We start from the raw sequence: 25472 nt of genomic DNA, 5'->3' as shown, positions 1-25472 counted from the left end.
AGAAACCGGGTTTCGATACACGTGGTGGGCAGATCACAGATAGCCCATTGTGTAGCTTTGCGCATTGTTGTTTTTCGGAATTAGGTTTTTATTTCGTCTGGTTTTTTTCCTAATTATTTTATTTATTGAAATAATTATTAACATTGATATTTATGTTGTATTGTTCATTAATGTTAGTATCAAGTTCTGGCTAGGCAAGTGTATATTAACTATGTTTTTGATAAGTGATAAACTTTATATTTAAATTGTTTGAAAGTTTCATTTTGGATTTGTGTGGTTGTCAAAGTAAAATGAATTTATTTTTATTTTTTGTATTTTAACCCTGGTTGTAGCGGCTGTTTGTGCTTTAAACCGCAATAGTCTACGCGCTATTTATGTCACCAATTGCATGAACAGCAACTTTTTTGGTGTGAACTAGATTATATGTTAAGTGTGATTATTATCGCTTTTATTTTAGTACTTTAGAAATCGGAATTAAAGTAAAGGTTAATATAATAACATGTAATTATTTTTATCTTGGACACCAATTGTTTATTATTATTTCTTAAACTTGAATTAATTTTACCATCATTAAAACCATTCTTTGTTGTTAATTGCAAAGCCACATAATGTGCAGTTTGCGCTGTTTCCATAGCGGGAATCGAATCTCGGATTTTAGTGTTATAAGCTCTCAAAGCTTAGCACGAAATCAATTGGGTATCATTAATAGCTATGAAGCAAAAACTAGAAATGCAAATATATCATTTCACTAGTGGTGTGGAATGTGAGAGATCTGAGCTGTTTAAGATAGCATATAGGATCTTGAAATGTTATCTAATATAGTTTTTCAAGATTTATGTTTGCATCATTAACAAAAATCGGATGAAAGAGAATACTAGACCCTTTTAATTTTTTGTGACAAGTTATGAAAAAGTTGAAAAATAACATTGTAGTGTTTAAAATTGAAAGAAAAGTTTTAAAAATTTGAGTAGTAAAGGATAAAGGCTAAAAGATAAAAGAATTATAGAAAGGAACCAAGGGAGAGAATAATGAAGGTACGTTAGCCCCTAGAGTTCTGACCTATCGGTAGTGTTGTAACGTATCATATTGTTGGGTGGCTTCTTTTAGATTACTTGGAAAAAATAATCCGAAGTCCAGTCCACGTAACAATAACAAATTAGTTTACTCCTTTTTTAACTTTTCTACAAGCTATGTTCACTTTGACACAAATAATAGGCTTAAGGGCATAAACATTTCAACAATTCACTAAAGGTAGACTAACCTTGAATACAATGATTTAATGTAAACTGCAAGACTTACGCTTAATTTAACTACCATAGCTTAATAAGCAAGCACGTAACTCGCCAAGTAATTGAATAATAGAACAGGTGAAATAACTTGTCATTAAACATACACTACCTAGGGGGGAGTTCGGCCGATCCCCCTATTTTTGTGATCTTAAAAAAATGATGCTTATATAACTATAGTGCAACTGGTCATGGTATTTAACGTTTTCTACATAGTCTAAAATCTTGTGATGAAGCATTAGTACTTTCTGGCTTCAAATACAGTGTTGTGGCATGCTCCAGACCTCTGTAGCATTAGCATGCTTTGCATGGCGATTGTGTTGGCTTTTCATCTCACAAATTAGAATCTCTCCTTTTAAACATTCTGCGCACAGGCCTGTTTAATACTTCACTTTGACTGGCACTGAACGAATCAAATTTCAACTAACTGCTTACTCGTATTTACAATTAATGAACCCACGTTTAGTTTAAAACACTAAATTGAACTGTCCATTCATCAAATATTTTGGTGATTTTCTTTTCAGAAATCCTGAGTATGCAGATGGGATGACCCCCTTGCCCTTATCGTCACTGCGGGACTTCTTTCTTGGCAGGCGGTTGTGCGAATCCACTGGTTACTCTATCCTTTTTATTCATTTGGAAGTGGTCTTGACAAAAACCGTTGGCTTCTTAGCGGGTTCATTTTCTGGTAAGAGTTTTTTTTTTTTGTAGTTATCCAGTTGGTCATTCTCTTACTGAGATACTTCCAAAGACAATCATGATACATGAGCTTTGGCTTGGATTGCCTGTCCCTCTGGATTCGGTAAACTACATTATTGATTCTTTATAGTACAACATATGGCCCTTCCCAACATCTGCTTAACTTAGGAGTTCATCCTTCCTTACATCAGAGATCGTACAGCCATACCATGCGACCTCGATGAAATGCAGTCTTATTAGTTTTAACACCACAGCGACTTTTCATTTTCTCACAAGCTGTTTAAGTCTTACTGGATTAAAGTTATCTGTGACATACTTATTTTTCAGATCCGCGAGAGTTCTTCCAACCATCAATACCTCAGAACATGCCAGAGTAGTTGGTTCCACTAGATGTGGATTTATTTCTAATAACACCTAGTATGAGCAGTTCACTTTTTAGTGGTACAAACACTGCCCTCCCTGTTGCTACTGGGAGTTCAACCTGTGATGTAGTAATTGCCATGTAGTACATAGGGAATTCCTGGTCAGCATGAAATCATTTCCCAACATGCACTCTTTCTCGGTGTTCGTTATCCACAATCATGAGGTATGAAGAAGCTTCCTACAACAAGAGTAACATACAACTTCCATTTTGCTGGAACTTCATGTCCACCTGCTGTTCATATCAATCACTATTCTTTCTGCATTACTGGAAGCATTTTCCCACCTTTCATTAACAAATTGTAGCTGAAGAGCCTGCGTCAAGCAACATACTGGAAGGTTTTCCATCAGCAGACTCGTCTAATTGTGGTCGATTTTCCTCAAATAAGAAACTGATTATCTCATTTGGTATATGTGGAATATTCTCAGCTGAACTTCACTACAAAATTCCTGTCTTTGCAATGTCTGGTTAGCTCTTTGTTGTTCCTTTTGATATGGTAGGGCTCTGAGACACTTCTTCACAATAATATCTCCTTAGCTTAATAACAGCTGCTGATTCCTTACAGTCCTTATAGTCCCCCCCCCTTTCTAGTATTCTTTGGGAGGTATTCTTATTCATACGGGCTTTAACCTATAGTTCCTAACAATATATTGTTCACTATTCCACCTGTTCACCCAGGAAATTATTTCTAACTGAGCTTGATATGCCTCCCATGGTACCTTTCCATCATAATTAGTTAACTTTTCAACTGAGCAATGTTGCTGAATTTGACCAAATGGATTTGGCAGTAACATGGCTGGAGTAGTCCATAAAGGTCCTGCAGTAACAGATGGCACAGTAGTAATGATAATAGGTGTAGGTCAAACAAGTTATCCTGTTTCATATTTTGTAGTAGATGTAATTTTAGGTTGGAATTATTAAACAGATACAGAAAAAGGTGCTGCTCATTTAACCTTTGCATTTACCAAGTCGTTTTCAAGAAGTTTTATTGGGAAGGATTTTATGTTGTAATGAAAATAATGATATATTTTACAGAATACAGGAAGGCAGGCAGTTCAAGACACAAGACATTCACTGTGACCGTCTTTAGAAAAACATCAGTGAGAAAACGACCAACTGGGTAAGTCTACAGAAGAATTTTGGAGCAGAAATAAATTCAACTATTGAGGATCTCAGGGGTTCCTATCGAGACTACTTCCAGAGATCACAAAGGATAAAGCCTCCAGTGGATTCACTTGATCACCTTCCAAGGAGAATCCTCCAAGCAACAACATAGCTAGTGACAATAAGGGACAAAAATTCATACATCTGCATACCATGGCCCTCAGAAGATAATATCGTTTTATTTGTCTTTTAGAACTGTTCACACAACTTCACAATCCACAACTTAGTTTTTTGCTGGATCTAGAAAGTTCATAAAAGTAGACCTAGAATATCTAGAAAGTTCATGATAATGTAATTATCTAGATATTTGGTTGAATTTAAAGAATAAAAGTACATAATAACTAGAAGAAATGAAAGAGGAGTTAATTCAGTGAAATACTGAAGAAGAAGGTGAGTAAAGCGTTCAGTGAATTATTCATATTAGCATTATTAGTGAGAATTATCGCATATATTCAGTTACTCATTTGACTAGCAATAAAATTACCTCAATCTTGTAGTTGTAAGTCAGGTATCATTAGGTAGGAATTTCTGTGATTTTAGGCCTACAACTTGTTTCAAAGTGAAAGTAGCTTAAAGAGTTGTTATAAACGAAATAAACTAATTAGTTGTCTTTAGGTGTGCTGAGTTTCGCAATATTTATATCCATAATCCAAAAGAACTTTCCCAACGACAGGACACGTTACAACAGAAATTGCTCAGTGATGACGCGCATGTAAAGGATAAGTTTCAAAGAACTAAAAATAAGAAACCTGAAAAGTTATCACACGAAAGCACGAAAGTCACGTTTATATTGAAAATACTATCATAAATCTACACTGACACTAAAGGCAGAGAGCACCTAGAAAATATTACATATGTCATCCACTTACTTATATGATGAATTAGCCTTGCTAATATTTGACGTAAATCATATTTTACTGCTTTTTCACAACGTCTAAAATACAAAGCAAATAAAATATTTAATTTGATTGTATTATTTCATCTGAAAGCTTAGTTTAAATTCTGGCCTTGCGAATACAATAATCAGAGTTCTGTCCATTGACACTGCCGCTTTTAATGGCGATTTGTTATAGTAAGTTTTATTAGGTTCAACAATTGTTTTGCTAACAGGTAATTCATTAACATACATATAAGAGAACATATAACTGGTTCTTTTAGAAACTTTCAATGGATGAGCTTTTGTTTGCGTGAATATGAACCAAAAACACGTTAGTGGACAATAAAATCAAAGATTTATAATTTATCTTACTTGGGCGAAAGGTTTGTTTGTTTGTAATTAAGCACAAAGCTACACAATGGGCTATCTGTGCTCTGTCCGACACGGGTATCGACGCCCGGATTCTAGCGTTGTAAGTCCGCAGACATACCACTGTGCCACTGGGGGGCGGGCGAAAGGCATCGTCAGCAGTAGATATGGCAGATATATTGTGATTGACAAATTGTTACTTATTCTTCTTTGCTTTCATTCATAAATTCTTTTTAAAATCACGAATAATTTTTACACAAAGAAAGACTGTATAACAGTATTAGTGCCAGATTCACACTACTAGTGTCGAGCTTCGTTTTAACATGTTTAAAACACTTTCTACTGCAATACAATATGATGAAATATTTCAAAACAATTAAATGTGATGAAAAAAATCACGCTTTAGTGCAGATATTTTCATGACTCTAGTTGCATAATTAAATATTCAAATCAAAAGTCTGGTACAAGTCATTACTCAAAATATTTTTTGTGATTAGTACCATACTAAGTATAATAAAATTCATTGGTTCATTAGAAATATTTTTATCATATTCGTTTTAGTTAGTCTATCGAGAAGTCTAAGCCAAAAGTGTAATACATTTAAAAACTGCACCACCTAGCTAACAAGTATATGCTGTCAACATACAGGATTTTATATTTCTAACATGTTTCAGTCAGTTGCAAGACCAGCATAGTTAATGAACTAAAAGTTCTAGGCAGTGACTCTTGGCATAGAGAAATGTTCTGTTGTTTGATCATAACACAAAGCAAAAAAGGTTGAAATAATGAAATTAAACATTAAAATTATGCAATTATAGGTGAATTTTAAAGTTGAAGATTATAATTAACCTTTTTGTGTAACTGAGATTCAGCAAAGGTTTTTACATTTATGTAATTTAACTGAAACAATAGTTCCAAAACTTTCATAACCAGTTTTAACATTTCCACACATTTTCCTTGTTCTATAATCTTGCATTAAAGGAATATCAACGTTTAAACAGTTCTAATTAGAAAAAACATTTTCTCCAAACTAATAAACTGTTTTAGTTTAATGTTTTACTTAGGTATTTTTAGATTTTCAAATTTCTCTTTACAAAGAAATTTTTGATTTTGTAGGATCACAGGCTTCTCTTTAGTATAAAAACTATGAAAACCACTAAACTTTTGAATGTAATGAAATTTAAGATAACAATTTATAGTTGTAGTAAAATATACAAGTTTTAGTTTTTCTTTTGAATTTAATTTAAACTCCGGGTTATAAAATAAAATTATTTTATTACGATCAATTTAAAATAAAAATCTAAATAAAACCAATCGTTAAATTAAAAGCAACATTATTTTTTTTTAATGTTAAGGTTGAAATTACTATAACACAGTAAAGAAGTGATTCTAAATATTAAAAACAGAATGTTTCAAAATATTCGTAAGATTACATGATCCATTTCAGAGAAAACGATTTGTTTGTTTTAGTGTAAAGCCATCTGTGTGGTGTCTAGGTAGGGACTGAGATCCAAATTTTAGGGCTATATATCCTCAAGCTTTCCGCTTGAACCACCGAGGGACCACATCGAACAAAGCTAATAGCTTTTCACAATGATTAACACAGTTGGTATTAGAAGTTAAAGGCTATTTTCTTTATAAATTTGCTTTAACTTAAAGCTCTATGTTTATTTATTAAAAGTGTCCCCCCGATGTACCATCGTTTAAGTTTACGGACTTACAACGCAAAGATCGAGAGTTCGATTCCCAGCAATAAAGAAAGCGCAGATTCCCTGTTGTTTAGCTTTACCCTAAAATCAACCTACGAAGAGATTTAAAAAAATTGTTATTATCGACATGTTCCCCATATGGCAAAAATGAATCATGTCGTTGTTTTTAAATGTATTTTTCATTATCATAATCTCATTATTTTTCCCGTAACTTGTTGCAAAAGTTTGCAGCAACAGTTTTAGGCTTTTACATAAGTCATGAATACTACAGTATTTCCTTAAAAATTATATAACGATATAGCAAAGTAGGATCGTAAGAATCAATCAGGTCAATAGTGGTCTCAACAATCGCACAATTTCAACAATCAGTGGAAGAATCCGTTTAAATTCATAGGTCACTTCACAAATAGAGCAGAATATAAAAACAATCTGTTAGATGTAAAAGACAACCCATACATTGCACATGAATTTGTAAGGTAGTTAATTTTGAAAGATAACTCTTTTACGAATTGTTCAGAACTGTACTCAGGCAGGAACAGCTTGTGAAACAAAAACTGTCGCGCACAAGAAGGTGTCTAATTCCAACTTTTAATACGAAAGCTATTGGTTTTTTTCTTATATGACAAAATAAGTACCATGTACTCCTGAGGACTGGGCAGCTCGAACGTCTGACCAGTTGGTTTATTATAGTTTGTGAAAACTAAGTTGCAACCATAAGTGAAACTTGTCTTACTATTTTATTATTTTCTAAGTAGAGTTAGGTCCACGTGTTCTGTAATTGTCGATAAGTGTTCCTGCTTGTTCTTTTTATCTTAAATTATTATCTTATTACATCATGGTGATACATGCCAAATATAAAAGGGCAGTACTGTAAGTTTTCAACTCACGTTCGCATGAGTCATGTTTATCTTATGTCAGTATTAAATCTATCTTTCTGGTAATTATTATGACAGGACAATGATTTTCAACTTATTTATATTTGCCATTACTAAGATTATTACTGAAGAAAGTTTTGCGTATTCTGCTTTCTGTTAACGACAGTAGCTCAACATGAAATATACCGCTGTTCTTGTAAATCTTAAAGTTAGCATGTTTAAGACTCTAGAGATGAGCAGTTGTTTGAGTTATGAAACATTTGCGCAGCATTTGTTATTGGATGTATGAAAACTTTAAATGTTACTACTCGAAATATTTTTTTAAATTCTGATATTTATTATTTCGTTTGTTTTTAATATCGCGCAAAGCTACACGAAGGCTATCTGCGTTATCCGTCCTTAATTTAGCAGTGAAAGACTAGAGGGAAGGCAGCTAGTAATCACCACCCATCGCCAACTCTTGGTATACTCTTTTACCAACGAATAGTGGGATTGACCGTCACATTATAGCACCCCCAAGGCTGAACGAGCGAGCGTATTTGGCGAGACGAGGATTCGAACCACAATTTGGGAGTCTAGCATCCTAACCGTCAGGCCATGCCTTTGATATTTGTGAAAACAATGGTAGCTGGAATTCTTTTATCGCGGGCTACCCAGTGGTACAGCGGTATGTTTGCGGACTTACAACAATAGAAACCGGATATCTGTGGTGGGCAGAGCACAGATAGCCCATTGTGTAGCTTTGTGCTTAACTTCAGAACATACAAACAAACAAACTTTTATCACGGAAGTTTCATGTATATACTACTAAAGTAAATTCAAGTTGTAACGATTTTTGTTGAACCTTTAGATTACCAACGTGAATACATAGCGTATCCACATTTTATGTTATTTCGTGGCATAACTGCGCCATTTCATTATTAAGAACGTTTTACAAACTCTTACATTCTATAAAAGTTCTGTGGATAATAATATTAAAAACTCTTTTCCCAAAACTTGGGAATAAAGGGTTAAAATATTTTCGAAAGATTAATAAAGTACAGAATTGGAAATATTTTTTCTTGTTATTTTTGAAATTTTTCAACTGCTTACGATTTTCAGAATAATTAATAAGCGACATTACTAAAATTTGGAATTTAAGTGAACTATATGTAGAACAGTTAACTTGAAATAAGAGTATAAAAGTCTACAAGTAAATGCTTATTTCCTATGATTCAAACATACTCACAAACTGAATTAATACTTACGGTGTCCATATCGTAGGCGAAGTCACCTAAAAAAAAAAGATACCATTGTAAAGTATTACTGCCACATATACAAGGAAAAAACAACAACAACAAAACTCGACAACTTTACCAACTTTACTTTTTCTTTTGATGTCAAAACTTATGTAAATAAAGGAGTTCAAATAATTTTACTAGCAAACACTACAAACGCCGAAAAAAAAAAAGAACTCAGTGAAAGGAAAATGTAATTGGAAAGATCTATTTGTCTATTTATTTACCCACGATATTCATTTATACTCATATCAATAAACGTATTTTATGTCCCAGAATGTAAATGTATAAATACGTACAATTTCTCCCAACGCAATATGGTAGGTATGATTTCTGTCTGTGTATAGAAATTTAACATTTATACTTAATTTGTTATTCTAAAGGAACTGATAAGTATTACTAGTTAATAGGTTTATTCGCTGTTTTCAACTAAATGATATTTTATACGACACACAGACTAAACGGCCAGGTCAGAGACTCCAAATTTTATATATGACCGTCCTTAATTTAGAACTACTAACTAAAGGGAGGGTAATCAGTCAGCAGTACCCGCCGCCTCATCAGTTATTTGTACCCTAATAGCGGTACTGATTGTTCTTACTTTTATCATGTGTACACAGTTAAAACATGAAGCCTATTCAGCGGCATATCTGATTGGTAGTCTGGCACGTAAACCACTAAGCCACCCTCAGCTCTTTGCCGATAATACATATTTTACCTTCTGCTAGTGACGAACTAACTGTACCAAAAACGTCTTGAGTTACCTGCAATCACTGTTTTATCCATCTTATAATTTCGAAAAGCGAATTCAAATATTATTACAATTAGCAATTTTTTTTTTTTTACTTTGAGAAAATCTTAGATACCAACATTTATAAGCCTTTGAAAACACGCCTGATTCTCTACAACTGGTATTATTTTTTGCATATAAGTATATATACAAAATAATCTTCTTGTAAGATTAATCTATTTATTCTGATTTAGCACACATTTTAGCATAATCAAAAAACGCATTTCATAAAAACAGGAATTTTAATCTCTAAGTGCACATTACAGTTAAAATAAGTTCTTCATGCTTCATATGTAGAGAATCAATCTTTTATCGCCACTCAACAGTCTCACAAAACATTGAACTGGTTTTAAATTTGGGAATAATGAACAAAAATGTAGACTCTACATCACATCTATCAGTCAAGCTTGCTCATGAGCTCTTCAGTAGACGAAGGATGTTTTAGTACATCTAAAATACACGTGTTTTACACTAGATTTGTTTATATATACGAGTCATAACTATTACATAATGCCTAGTTATTCATAATATTACTGCTAAGAATTGCCAATAAATCAATGTGCACATAACAGAACCAAATATTTTTCTAAAGTAGGTGTGGATTTGCTGATTCCAGAAAAACCTTTCCAGCAATAACTTTTCTGATAGAAGATTAGCTCCTTCATTTTATGAATAAAATCTTGGGAACGGTGAAACAATCTCGGTGCAAATATACGTGTGACAAAGAATCTACTGTATTGTTGTAAGTCATGTTTTCAGTATTCTAATTTAGATCTTTTTATTGCTATAGAGCGTTTTTTGGGGGGTGATATATAGGGGTTTGGTGACGTCTCGAATGTTCGTGAGGTGTGGGGAAGGCAAGAACAGTAATATGCGTTAGTTCATTTCTTAGTCAGACAGTTATTCAGTGAAAAAAATTGTCAGTGAGTGAGTTAAAGACAATTATTTCAATCAGGAGGTCAGTTAGTCGATTAGTAGTTAGTTCGTTGATCTGTTACCGTATTATTGATGGATTAGTGAGTGCGTTAATCAACCAGTTCTAAGATGTATCGTAATTAAGAGAGGAAATTTAACAAGTAAGTTAGTTGTGAGTTATGCACGCCATTAGTTTCGGAATTTCTGTTGAAACGTTTTTCTGTGAAGTTAGGCCTACCAGAAAATTTAGTTATAAATTGTGGAGCTTCTTCATTGTAGTTGGTAACAAACGCTCCCGTTTAATTAAGTAGACTGACTTTTGCTATTTTTACCAAATAATCAACGAAAGAAAACATTACAAAAGTATCCATGAAAGATAGCTGAAATGTTGATAATCGAAGATAATAATAATACTAGTGACTATCAGTATCATGTGAGTGGATATACGCCTGAGTAAAAACAATTGAATAATGAAGCGAAGGTATAAATAAATAGCTTGATTAAGTGTACAATTGAAAGATAACATTATAATATTAACACAAGACTTATATTTGAATTTATTATCTGAAAATAATCATACTTGATATTGTAATGACTTATACCAATAGGTCTAATATTTGTAATAAAAATCTCGTAAACTGTAGTTTTTACATACCATTTAATTTATTTATTTTGCAAGACTTACGGTAATGTATAAAATACCTCTCAGGAATGACTTGTGCGAGACTAAAGATAGACCTGAAACGCTGTTTGCATACGCCTATGATATGAAATCGAAGTGAACAAATTAGAAGAAACATGAGAGAGAAAAAATACCTGCAACGCACATGATTTTTGTTACAAATGTTAGGTTTATTGGTTTCCAATGCTTCGCTAACTTTCTGCATTTAAACTGTAAATATTAACTCCTGATACTACATGTAATGAATAGGGTTTCAAATAGACATTAGTATTTCATTGTATAGTCAAGCTGGCTAGTTCTGGTATGTAGCAAAAGGCCTTGAGGGCAATGACTTCTGAGAGACTAAAAATATATCTTAACTGCTATTTTCTACACAGAACTAATTTTAAATCTGAATGGACAAGTTAAGAAGTACACGAAGAAAAACTGCAGTTTTCAGTTCGTATTATCTTTATTACATATGTTAGGCCTATTATAAAGACTTTATTAAATAATAATAGTGTTGCGTCATCGAGATCACGTGACAATTCTCACGCTCTCTTGTTTCTAGAACTATCCCGTATCTAAAACAAACGGAGACGTAACAATAGAGTGTGAAAAACATTTTCTTAAAATGAAAACAACAATTTTGATATGGCTAGAGAGTAAAGATAATTCGACCAATTAATATTCTTATTTGTTTTTACAAATATTTTGATTAATTTCGAGTTATTTTGTGAATACTATTGTAACGTGTTATATCGGTGGGCGGGTTCTTTTTGATTATTTAGTAGCTATAACTTGAGATCCAGTCCACCTAATAATTACAAATTAGTTTATTTCTTCCCCTTTGCTACAGGCTATTTTCACTTGTAAGTTGTAGACTAAGTGCACAAACAACGTTTCAACAGAAATAGACCAGGACACGATTTGCCTTATATGGTGTGTCAAGATCGTCGCGAGAACGAGACTGAGCATATTGACGAGTAAACAAATCATATTCTCTTCATTACATAAATCATCAGGCTCTTAAATATAGAGATTCACACACAAATATAACTTATGAAACCTCATTCCTTTCAAAGGTAAGGTTTAATAGTACATTTGTTTCTTTTAATAGGGAAATAAGTGGGATAACTATAGCCCTATAGGCGATAATAGAAGCTAGTTAGGTCGACAATATGCTATAGTTAACAACCAGCTCTGTATTTTACATCTGGCTGTATATGAACAAACCTATTCCATATAACTGTCCTTTTCATTATATTCTGAAGTTTATTTTCCAGAATATATTTACAATTCCTAGGACTTAAAACAGGATAAAATACAAACATAGGAAAAGGTTACTGCTTACGTAGATGAGAGTAAGGGCGTATATTTGATGTATCTGGATTTTCAGATAGCATTTGACAAGATGCCACATAAAAGGCTTGTAAGAAAATTATCCACTGATCAACCATTACATCAAGATCCCTTTCTTTCATGACACTGTTAAGGTTATTCCCATCCAAGATATACCTATAATTCAAATTATGAAAACCTACATGCATTATCTTAATCAAAACCCATCTGCCATTGATTCACCCTACTCACTAAATGATCTAAATCCTTTTGTAAAGCAACACCCAAAACCTTAATATCATCTGCAAATTTAAGTATTTTATTTACCATTCATCCTTCATCTATGTTATTGATGTAAATCAAAAAAAGAGCAAAGGTCCTAAGACTGAGCCCTGAGGTACCCCACTTGTAACATTAAGTGAATGTTGTTGATTAGCTGCCTTCCCTCTAGTGCAGATATTCCCAACCTTGGGTATATGTACCCTCAGGGGTACATTTGCACTTCTCAGGGGGTACATAGGGTCTGAGAGTATAACCATGGTTTACACTTTACATGGTGTTTTAATCTACAGTCAGACAAAGAGAGCAAAGTGGCTCACATAAATATACGCTCTTTAGACAAAAAGTTGTGATCATGGTGAACATTGTGATGTTATTGCTGTGCTACATTATAGCTCATGTTTTCAATAAGCAATAAAGAACACCCTCGTTACAAATCAGCTAATAAACTAGGGATCAGTCAACTGGGCAAGCTCTCCTCCCTCCATTAGTGTTTGGGAAAGAATGCCCAAGGGGTACAGAGGGACAGAAAAGTTGGGAATCCCTGCTCTAGTATATGAGCTCAAAATTATGGAAATCTAGCAGAGACAATGGTGTGTAGCTTTAAGAAATATCCGGAACAAACCAAATTATCAACAAAATTATAATATGTAATAAAACATAGGGTCCATAAACTAAATACGCTTTTTAAAGTATTTATGCATGAAATTCCTTGTAGATCCATGATTTTGTTAGTTATAGTGCTTCTAACAACATAGAGTCAAGAACAAAAAATTAAAGAAAAACATTTTCAATATTGCAACTAATTCCACTAAGTACTACTAGAATCTCCTGTGCACTTTAAATAAAGAATGAGTGATTTAATCCAATGTTTGATTAGTTCTTTATATTGAGTGTTTGGTAGGCAAAAACTCGTGAGAAAAAATTGCTTAATATGGTACATTATACGGACTCTACTGGGAATGAAGGGCATAAAAAAGTCGATAATTTGATAATTAAGTGTTACCTAAAAAAAGCCTCATATTCTCAGGTGCACTGTTTGTTTGTTTTGAATTTCGCGCAAAGCTACACGAGGGTTATCTGCGCTAGCCGTCCCTAATTTAGCAGTGTAAGACTAGAGTGAAGGCAGCTAGTCATCACCACCCACCGCCAACTCTTGGGCTACTCTTTTACCAACGAATAGTGGGATTGGCCGTCACATTATAACGCCCCCACGGCTGAAAGGGCGAGCATGTTTGGTGTGACGGGGATTCGAACCTGCTACCCGCAGACTGCGAGTCGAGCTCCTTAACCACCTTGCCATGCCGCGCCCAGGTGCGCTGATCTTCCGTAAGAGTAATTGGTAAGTTCTGCAGAAAAACGGGAGATTTGACATAAATATAGGGCAAATGTGAGTTTTCTGACTTTGGCTGATTCTGAATAATGAGAGAGTCTGGACATAATGAGCAACAAAATGAAACAATATTTATTCACAACAACAAAAATAATAAAAGATAAGACGAGTGCATGATAGGCACTTTTTTCAGGAAATCTGTAATTGTAAAAAAATGTTAAGATCTGTTTGAAGAACTCTTCTAGATTGAGAAAACATAGCATTATATACATGAAACAATAATGCACCTCCTTGCCTAATTGAAAGAGTGGATCTGCCTGTTTCAATAGCTATTCTTCTTTTCTATTATTGAATGCTCTAACATCTGTCACTTAGTAGCTAGGGCTTAAACATGATGCTTCAGGATCATTAATCTACTGAAGTATTAGGTGTTTCATAATGGCTGTCAGTGAAGTTGACAGGAGTTTCAGCTTTGACTGCCACTGAGGTTTATTGTAGGACTTCTTGAATGATGGTGTGTCAGCTGTCATGGGTGTGGATGCCTTCACTTTAACCTTAGTTATTGCCAACACTCCTGCCATTGAAGGTCACACTGGCATTGCTGACTTATTTTTCTTGAATGAAGACAGTTTCTCTTAATGTCTGGAAGCTTTCCAGCCAGATATAAGTTTGGGAAGGTCTTCTTGGGCTATATTATGTATTGATCCTATCAAAGTGGCCACACATTTGGTATAAATGGTGTTTCCTAATGGTACACATTTTGGTAGATTACCTCACAGCTGATGTCTCAAAGCCTCTTCTGGCTCTCTTTTGATCAATGTTGGTGTTACCTCAGGTCTTGGGATGTGAAGTTGTCCTGCAGGAAGGCTGGGATCTATAAGCATAACACATGTTGGGTTTATGGCAGGTTGGTACCTTCACTGAGTCAAAGATGACGCTGGTCCCTTGGGTTTGGGAAGGGTAAAGTAGGAGTCCAAACCACCGTGGCAACATAAAAGAAATGTTTCAAGAAATCTCCTTCCATTATGCAGTGTCGAAGTTAACAGGTTAAGCAATAAAAGAATGAATGTAATAAGACAACTTGCTTGTTAAAGACAAGATAGTCAGAAGACTTGATTTTAAATATAAAAAATCTGGATTGCGAATGAATTATGATTGGCCAGAGGTTCAGCTAGAAGTGTACATTTTAAGTTGTAATGACTCAGTTACAACAGTTTTCTGTTCTAAAACTACTTTGTTTATGAAACAATAAAATTATAAAACTAAGGTTGTTGTCAATTGAACATTTGTACAGGCTTATGTGTACTCGGTGTATATTGCCTCTAAACAATGTATCCCTTGCACCTGTAAATATCCCAGTTCACTAGGAATGATGGCACTTTTTGTTTATAGATTCTGGACAAATCTATCAGTCTTAGCAAATTTTAGGGGCAGTCAAACAATTTTATTTTTCAGCAACTATAGTAAGTTAATTATAATTTTCATTTCTGTAAAATTACTTTCATTACCAGTATTGGTTGTTATATTTACTAAAACTAAATTTAAGTGACCAAAATCTACTAAGCTGGCCAAGTCATGTATAATTTTTATCATGGTGTGCTAGTTCATACTTGGATATCGACCTGAATATATAAAACTTTTACTATAGTTATACCCTTTAAGGTTTGGTTAAAGTTTTGGTTATTATATTTATTTTAACTAATCTTAATTTTATTTTTTATTGTCAAGATGATTTAACGCTGTTAGCTTAGTTTAATGGATTTAGGACTAACCTATATGTGACTTTCATACAAGTGGCTCACATATATATTTATTCACAGACATATGTTGTCATTTACATATGTCTCAATATTACAAATTGTCACATATGCTAGTAGCTTTAGGTAGATTGCCTCTGGGTCTTGCATTATTACCATGATAATTTACATGAGCCGCTCCAGTTAGATATGTCTCAATAATTTTGATTCTCTAAACACTACGTTTATTCCACTATCACTGGTATGTGAGTATCTACAAGAACTAATGGTCCTGTTGTGGATATGCAAACACTAGAGCTTCATCTAAATTATGCTTTAGTGGTGGAAATGCTTGGTCCATCTAAGCTGCACATCATTTCAGTAAAAGTATATAATGGTGCAGCAATTTTGGAGTAGTTGGGTCGCAAAATGTAGGTAACATGATGGGAGTTTAAGGGGACTGCAGACTTCATGTTTGGTCTTAGGTTGAAGTTAGTCTGACACTACTGTGATCTTTGTAAGGTCAATATGACCGAGAAGTTCCACTTCTATGCACACTTTCATAGTTTCAAGTTCACGTCTGTCTTAATTCCTACTGAACTACCATGCTTAGGTTTTCAGCAAAACAATTTATGTGTGTGGCCAAACACCAAGATGTCTATCATAAAGATTATGCATCTTTCTCATTGGAACTCCTTCAGTGTAAATTAAAGGTAGCAATCTCATTGTACTGACTGAAAAGCATGATGCGACTCTTACAAACTATCTCTAGGGCTGAAAAGTCTTATGGCTACTCTCATCAAATTGCCAGTATCCATATGCCTAGTCTATAACGTTGAGCAAATAGGAACTTTCAATGCATCCAAACATTTATCTAACCACAGGAGTGGAGAAGCACCAGTGTGAGTTACCATTTTCACACATCTGGAATTAACACATGATCTTGGTATATCATCCTTCTTCCTGACAATCATTACTGAATATGACCACAAACTCTTTGTAGGCTATATGATTCCTCTACAATCCTTTGTGATTGTTTAATTGGTTGTGCATCATTTGTATCTATATGATAGCTACCTAGTATTACCCAATTAGCCATCTGGTTCCATAAAAATATTGACATATTAAACCAATTACTCACTAAAATTCTGCCACTGTTTTGAATCCAGATTGTTTGCACAATTCTAAACCAGTAACCTCAGACATATAAATAAATGTGTAGTTTCTGATGGATGTGGCACAAAGGAAGCAAAACTAGTGATGACGCTAATCTCAGTTACCTCCACTTTGTTTATCATGCCAAAAACCATTCTACTGGCAATATGGATAGCCAGCAGCTCAAAATTGTAGAGCAGCTATAAAACTTCATTCCTCCATAGATAGATTACTGTTAGAGCTAATGTTGCCTACTTTCTGGAAAAATAACATTGCCTTTCAGTTATTGACTCTATCACCATATTACACATCACTGATGCACTAGCCCTCATCTGTAGTAATGGTAGCCTTGCTTATTTTTCTGCATAGCAAAGTATAGGCATTTTAACTGCCTATCAACTGCCCACACCCAAAGCAAATGATTTAGTCTTAAGTTTCAGAGCAATACCTCAGAAAAATCTTTAGTATCACTGTTTGAGCCATAAACATCATGGGAGAACCATGGACGTCCTGGTCACTAATTAAGAACCAGTGTGGTAATAGTACAGTGGCATGATGTGTTGGCTGCTAGTCTGCCCTTGCCAAGGTACAGTCACATTTGATGAGGGTAGTCTGTCCAAGGTATTACCAATGCAATTGGTACTGCAGACTTCTTCCTTTCTTGCAACTTATTTAAAATCAAGAGTTTGAACCTAGTCACCACAGATATTACTTCTGTTATAGTGATAACGTCTTTTACATCCACATGATGTCTCATTGCCTCACCAGGTAGCCCCTTTGTGAACTTGTCTACGAGGATATTCTCACAATTTTCCAAAGCCATTGCAGCATATGACTATCAATGGAAACAGATCAGTTATAAGTGGGACCTCTCTTTCAGAATGTTAGCAGAACTTGATTATGACTGTGTCCAAGTTCCAGAGTTGCTCCCAATTCAAGTGTTAAATAGAAACAAGGGCTAGATTATTAACCTCCAACTCAAGCAATGCATCACCTGATTCTGATTCCAGCCATTTTAAACAGTCACCTGCCTAAAATATTTCAGGAAATGGTCCAGGTCGTTTTAGCCAGACCCTTAAACATAAAAGAAGAGATCTGCTTAGCCTTATACACAGGGACCTGTGATTGAGGTATATATCTCTCATCTATGGGCTCTTGGCCAATATCAGATTGATATACCTTAAAGGTAAGGAACACAGACCCCTTAAACTCAGACAAGCATTCATGCCTCCCTCACACTGAGACTGATCTTCGGGGGGAGAACTAAATCAGCTGTTGTGGGTATATCACATTCTGGAAATTTTCCTTTCTGAGTCTATGATAGTGGAAAATGCCTCTAATTAAGTACAAAAATGCAGAAGAACCCGGGTAAATACACTCACAAGAAACCAAAACAGAAAACTCTTCAAAAATAAATCCTGGTTATGGCAAATAATCTTTTACTTTTTACCTACTATGTGGTATTCTCAGGTGCACTGACTTCCACTAAGAATAACAAAAGGTTTCAAAGAATAACAAGAGGTTTGACAGAAAATGCACTATAGTGGAAGTATGAATTATTTGACTTAACCTGAGTTTCAAGAACAATAGAAAATGCATACAACATGTAACAAAACAAAATTTTTTATCTATAACAACGGAAAAAATTCAAAGGTAAGACCAGTGCGCGAGAAATGGCACCTATTGTAGGAATTTGTAACTGTGACAAATCTGCTAAAAACTGTACTGAGAAAAAATGTCGAGGACTGTTGGAAGAATCCTACCAAACTGAGAAAATGTAGCATTATATATACACGCAAAATTAGTTCTGCTCTTCTCAGGGCGTGTGTGCTACCCGCATAACTGTGGGCCATTCCGATTGAAATCTGAGGGAGGTTACATCTTTAGGGTATCACCAACCCGTCAGTGGAAAATATCACTGTCCACGTCTACATAGTTCGATCTTACAGAAATACTTCCTATGAGAAAAACATATGATACCCCATGTGAAGACTCGAGAAAATAGGTATAAGGAACTTATCGATTTTTATGACTAACATTTCTGTATTGCAACCACATACACTTGCTTATACATTTCTTAAAAATATGGTAGAAAATATGAAGTATGTCAGCATACCACAAAAGGATGTATGTAATTTCAAACTTAGTTTACTACTTGGTGTGTTACATCAAAACAGGTATGATTTTAATTATATTAGGCTCAGTTTAGGGAGAATGTTCAAAGTAAATTTAATACATTTGTTTTTGATGAAAAGTATTGATAGGTATAATAACTTTATTCCACTTTATATAATCTACAACGATCAAAAGTATAATGAGAGTATCATTTGTAATAAATGTATCTCTCCCTCACAATTCAGCACAGTTCAAAAGGTTAAAAAATCAAGTCAAATGTTTTTCTGTATTAAGCACAAAGCTAATCGGCTATCTATGCTGTGCCCATTGCGTTATAAGCCCTCAAAGTTACCATTGAGCTACCGGTGGGTGAAGAGCAAGTCAAATCACTGAGTAATCAGAACCATTGACTAGTCTGTGTGTGTGTCTACTTATAATTGGCAAACTGCTGGACCAATTGTCAACAAACTTGACATCTTGTTATGGCTCTCCGGGAAATGACAGAGGGATGGAGGCCGGCATTTGGATTTAACCCTCTCCTATATCTTCCCCATACATTGTATCTAACCGTATATAACAGCCAGTTTGTGTGTCGCGTTACATCACGTTTGATTTCTAGAAATAGGAGTCATAAAAGCCAAAATACATTCATTCAGATAGAACAGTTCAATTACTGTCTGCCCATTACGATTTTGGTGACGGGGTGCAGTGGGACACTTCCGCTTTATGTGTACAAAGATTATGTTGTTAGGACACCTTAGCAACAGCATTATTATTAATACCTTAATCTATATTTTACCCTCACTGGGCGTATATATCTGAAAATCTAGATATCCATTGAATACGATAAATGTCATTTTGTTTTTAAGGAAATCGAACTCAATGCATACTAACCGACATGTAAAATAACATCATACATTCCACGTTGCGTTTCTTCTTGTAGACGAGGTAAGGACTGGGCATTCACGTTACCCAGGTCTCCAAACACTGCGAAACGAGGACTCCATTTGTTCCCTTTCCTCATGGTACTGAAGAAATATAGAGAGCTCCATCCTTCATTACTACCACAATGATATCCTGCAGGAGACAACAGATAATAATTCATCTATTGTAATGATGTTTTCCCTGTAGTGATTTAATTTCTATAATGGACATACATTTTTATTTACATCTTGATGTACAATTTTTTGTACAAGAACAATTTTTTTTTATTCAGTATTGTTTTCCATTTTTGTTTAACTTTATTCTTTGTCATATGGGTAATTCCTAAAAAAATATATTTCGTATTGTATAATTTATTTTAAACCATCTCTACCTAGCCAAGTAGTTTACAGTTTTCCTAAAAATTATATATTTTTTTGTATCAATACAGGAAGAATCACGAGAATAATATTATTACTCACTATATAAGGTACCAGGTGACAAATTCTTGATAACCACGCGATGAATGTAGAAAACCCTTTTCTCAGAGCCGCCATCAACAAATTTTGTACTAGACCCTTTGGCGGATTTATTCAAGTTGTGTTCTCCATACTCAACAATAGAGCTACTTGTTGGGTCCATTGTTACCCACGTCACAACCATCTCTGTTGGAGCTACTAAAAGTTTATAAATGTAAAGTAAGTTAAGTGTTTTGCAATTATATCTCTTTATACACATATACCTTATTGAGCACATAACCTGTTTTTGTCACGAAAGAAGATACTATAAGTATACACTTAACTTTAATTAAGTTTCTAACAAAATTAATAAAACTTATTTCCATTTCTAGAACATTTTTGTTTGTTTGTAATTAAGCAAAAAGCTACATATTGGGCTATCTGTGCTCTGCCCACCACGGGTATCGAAACCCGGATTCTAGCGTTGTAAGTCCGCAGACATTCAGCTGTGCCATTTTTGTTTGAAAAAAATAAGAAACTGTAATAAAGTTTAGTTTTAATCAAGTTAAACTAATTTTTCAACTTTTAATAATCAATCATATATATAATTGTTTTTAAAAATCCAGCAACGATCCGAATAACCAAGTGGCGTGTATCAATCAAGCCATGTTCAAATATGTATCAAAACGCTTCTTGAAGATGGATCTCAAACACAGTGGGTCTTACGTCGTTAACAGTGGTAGGAGACACAACCATTACACATCATAAGGCTAATATTCACACAATACTTCTCAAGTACACCACTGAACATCAGAAACAGTACTGAGAAAAATTATTATAGTAAAATATTAACTAATTAGAGTAATTCAGTGACATCTGTTATGTTCTTCAAGATTAGTTTATTTAAATAGAACCGCTAAAAATATGGGAACTTTTTTATGCAGATGATACAGTAATTACAACAAAACGTTAAACTGAATTTTGTACATCTTCGTGACTTTCAGGGAAACTATATTAGAACTGTTTTAAAACGTTTTATTTATTTATCTTTATTAAAAGAGTGCTTGAATGATAAGATAGTTACAACTATATTCTTACAGGATTTGCTAGTTTTGTAATTAATTAATAAGAGTGATGTGGTTATTTTCAATTATTGGTATCTGTTTTGCTGATGAACGTTTTTCGAGATCAGCTGTAACGTTGTGATATATTAATAAATACATGAAGCTTTACCGTAAACTTCCTTAATCCGAAGGAAATGCTACCATTATTGATTTTCCTCAGGTTTTTAGTGTATTTTTTATTGCTAAATAAAAACCTCAAACCTTACCTCCATATGAAATGTGTATTTGTTCAGGCTGAGTAAGAACTTCCGCTAAAGATGTGTGATGGCAAGCAAGCAAAATAATTCCTAACATTACAAACTTCAACATGGTGAACAGATTCGGCTATACACAAACCTTGTAGATATATTCTAGAACAAAATTACTCATCGATGGTCGGTGAACATTATAAATAATCAAACGTAAAGATAAGAATTCCTCATGTGACGTTTGATCTCTGGACGAAGTTACATGAAACTGATTAGTGGAACCGTTACAATACAAACATATCACACACCTGCCTTTGTGTTTTATCAGTTCTACATCATGACTATTTTTGAAAGCATTTTATCAGTCACACATTCATGCATATTGTTTAGGCCAGTTCCCAACCAAAGTATACATATACTGCGAAGAAACGTAATACTATATGATTGATTATGTCTGTTCAAAACAAATCTTTTTTAATATATGTAAAAATCAAGCACTAGCTGGACAAATTTAATTTATACCAGTTTATTAACGATGGTTTCTAGTTTCAAAGTTCAGCATATCTTCAGGCACTTCTTTGTACACTTGTGCTGCTTTGTTCTGTTATAAGACACGTGGATCTTAAATGTACTCTCACATTCAATACTGATCATGCAGCTACACCAACACTTAAATAAAGTTTAAATCCACAATAACGGAACAACAACTAATTTATACGGATAGTACTTGGACTGAGCAACACACGTGAAAGTGTCGAAACTAGTATCTATATAAATTTGGTGTTTTTTCGTTATTGTTGATTTAAACTTCATATCAGATTACACAGTATTGTGTATTTACTTACGAATAGAACGCTAACAGTTGTTTCGTATATAAAGGTATGATAATGTAATTAGCAAAAACTGATCTATAGTAATTAGAACAGTATCTCTTTGGGATTTCTAGGATAAAATCCGTTTCTCAATTTATGCGTTTTCTTGTTGTTGTTTTTTTGTAATTGCGTGCAAACAGGAACGAACACTGTCTGTAACGAGTCGTTTGATAATTTAATAAGTGGCATAAATACGGGTAGTCTAACAATGAGGAAGTAGATGGTTTAAACGCTGGCTCAAATTAGCAAACGGATCAACAGTGCAAATATTGGCATATTATGAAGGCTATATTGGGGACAAGAAAGTGAAGGTTCTACGAGACACTGATTGCGGTAGTACAGCAGTGAGAATCAGTCTAATATCCGATGATCAGATGACAGGCAAGGCACGTCTGTGTGTGCTAATTGATGGGACAGTGAGAACATTTCCCATGGTGAAAATAAAGGTGGATACTCCATATTATGTAGGAAACCTTGAACCCATGTGTATCAAGGAACCACTATACGACTTGGTGATAGCAAACATAGCAGGTAGTAAACATTTGGAGGAACTAGACAGAAAGAAGATTGATGAAACATCTGCTGTCACCACCAGAATTCAAGAAAAGAAGACATCAAGCCCCTGTAAGTGTCAAAAAGCGATATCCCGAATTTAGGTTTGCAGGAACTGAAGGAAGCACAGAAGAAAGACCATTCACTGCTGAAACTTTGGGACAATGCCTGGGAGAGTTGTAGAAGGCTTCTTGGAGATATTTTGCAGAGTAGGCTTTCCAAGAGAAATCCTGGGTGACAGAGAAACCCAGTTTACTTCAGAACTGATGCAGACTCATCACTACTCGGCAACTCTTTACCACCCCGTACAATCCTAAATATAATGGACTTTGTGAGAAAGTCAATGGAGTTTTAAAGAGTATGCTAAAGAAAATGTGCCAAGAGAGACCACATGACTGGGACAGGTACTTGAATACAGTAGTATTCGCTTATCGAGAAGTCCCACAAGCAATTACAGGATTTCACTCTTCGAGTTACTGCATGGAAGGACAGTACGAGATCCGATGCAAATATTGAAAGAGCTATAGATGGCAGAAGAAGAGTCAGAAGTAAGGGACACATGCCAGTATGTGTTCGACCTCAGAAAGCGACTGGAGGAAACCTGTCAACTTGCTAGAGAGAGAGTTTGTATGCAGCTCAAGGTAGTCAGAAGCATTTCTATGACAAGAAGGCCAAGGATTGACGTTTCAAGGTGGGGGAAAGGTCTTAGTTCTGCTGCCCACAACAAACTCACCCTGCATGGAAATGACTTTTTGAAGTACAGGAAGTACTAAACAGAATGGACTACAAGGTGAATGTGAATACCAAGATCTACCATGCCAATCTGTTGAAGAAGTATTTTGTAAGTGAAGACCTAACGGGTGCAGCTATTGAAACAGAGATGGATGTTGCAGGTGTGGCTGTCAGAGAAGTAGAATCTGAAGACAGTAACTTCATTACAGAAGATAAGGACCTACTAAGCCTAAGAGCACCGAGTAGAGACAAGACGTACAAGGACATCAACATGAGTGTCCAACTGACTGATAGGAAGAGGGAAGAAAATAAAATCCTCTGTGTCAGCATACAGGTAAATTAGGAAATACAGGCCTCAGACAACACACGGTCAAGATGAAGATGAGGGATTCTGTTAAAGAGAAGCCCTGCTGGCGACCCTACGCTAGGAGAGACAGACAAAGGAACTGTGAAGATTAGTGTAGAGTGTATGAGCAGACTTTGTGTATGAACTAAGAACAGTCTGTGTATATAGTAAAAAATGTATTTAAAATATTTATCTTGAAGAGGGGTTTGTGTCATGATATAAAAGACTGTTTAGTTTAGATATTATTGATTAATTTATTTTTATGAGTGAATATTTTATTATTGTTTAGTTTTTGTATATAATAAGAGTTAAAAGCAGACGATTGTAAGAAGTTGTGTTTATAAGTCATTGATGTTGAGACTGTCGAACGTTGCGTGCAATACATTGACGTCGAGAACATAGAAGGCGGGCAAGACGATTAAGAGATAAGCATATAAATAGGGGAGATGAGCGGAAAAGCAGACAGTAAATAGCAGAAGAGAGTGAAGTTACAACAAGGAAAGTTCGGTGTGAAGTTAACTACCGTAGAAGTGATAGGCCTAATGTTTAATACGTTAGAGTAAAACTAATAGTAGTGTTACGTCTCCGTTTGTTAATTGATTTTCCGTAACTTCGTTCAGACGAAAATTTAGCGACACAAGTCCTTACTTAATAAAACTGGTTTATTCTTCCCGAATACAACTTTACGATACACTTATTTTCAACAGTCGCTCTATAACAAACGCTATATCAACGAACGTCAACAATACTTCTGACTGCAGTTCAATTACTCACTACCTACACACACATTACATTATTCTCACGTTGTGAGCGTCTTATATATATATATATACCAGACAAATATATATCTAGTAAATGCTAGGGCATTCACGAAGGAACAAGATACTTCTAGAAAATAGGTGGCGTAAAATAGTCACGTGATCTCGTTGACGCAACACTGCCCCTCCTTAGCCACATACAATAAATCAATAACAATTAACAATAACTTAATTAAATGTACAGAATTAAAATCACAAAATTACAATTCAACAAAGTCTCTTAATTTTACGGGACGTATCTTCTTCCGTACTGGTCTCCGTCTCGTTGGCTTCTGCTTCATGTGGGGTTCATCTATTTCATCAGGAAATGTCCTATCATCAGTAACAGTCATATCAGTGGTAGTAACTTCATCAAGAGCTTCACCGTTTCCCTTCTCAAAATTGAGTAGAGTTTTGGTTTACCTTGCCGACCACATTTTACCCGGAAAGTCACGTCTGAGAGACGATCCACTATGTCAT

At 34.6% G+C, this 25472-nt stretch overlaps 1 protein-coding gene across 1 annotated transcript in view; it reads right to left on the bottom strand.

The window, feature by feature from the left end:
• Positions 1-21869, bottom strand: part of LOC106457785 (acid phosphatase type 7-like) — a 47572-nt gene extending 25703 nt beyond the window's left edge. The window contains exons 1-4 of the mRNA XM_013917231.2: positions 21712-21869; positions 20406-20600; positions 19897-20079; positions 8648-8673 (exon numbers count right to left, since the gene is read on the bottom strand). Of these exons, the coding sequence (XP_013772685.2) occupies positions 8648-8673; positions 19897-20079; positions 20406-20600; positions 21712-21814 (507 nt within the window). The 5' untranslated portion in view covers positions 21815-21869. The remainder of the gene's footprint in view (positions 1-8647; positions 8674-19896; positions 20080-20405; positions 20601-21711) is intronic.
• Positions 21870-25472: the final 3603 nt, after the last annotated feature.

This window comes from Limulus polyphemus, unplaced genomic scaffold (genome assembly GCF_000517525.1).
Source record: "Limulus polyphemus unplaced genomic scaffold, Limulus_polyphemus-2.1.2 Scaffold373, whole genome shotgun sequence".
NCBI classification, from domain to species: domain Eukaryota; kingdom Metazoa; phylum Arthropoda; class Merostomata; order Xiphosura; family Limulidae; genus Limulus; species Limulus polyphemus.
The sequence above is the reverse complement of the archived record's forward strand: the minus strand, read 5'-3'. Positions and strand labels throughout refer to the sequence as shown.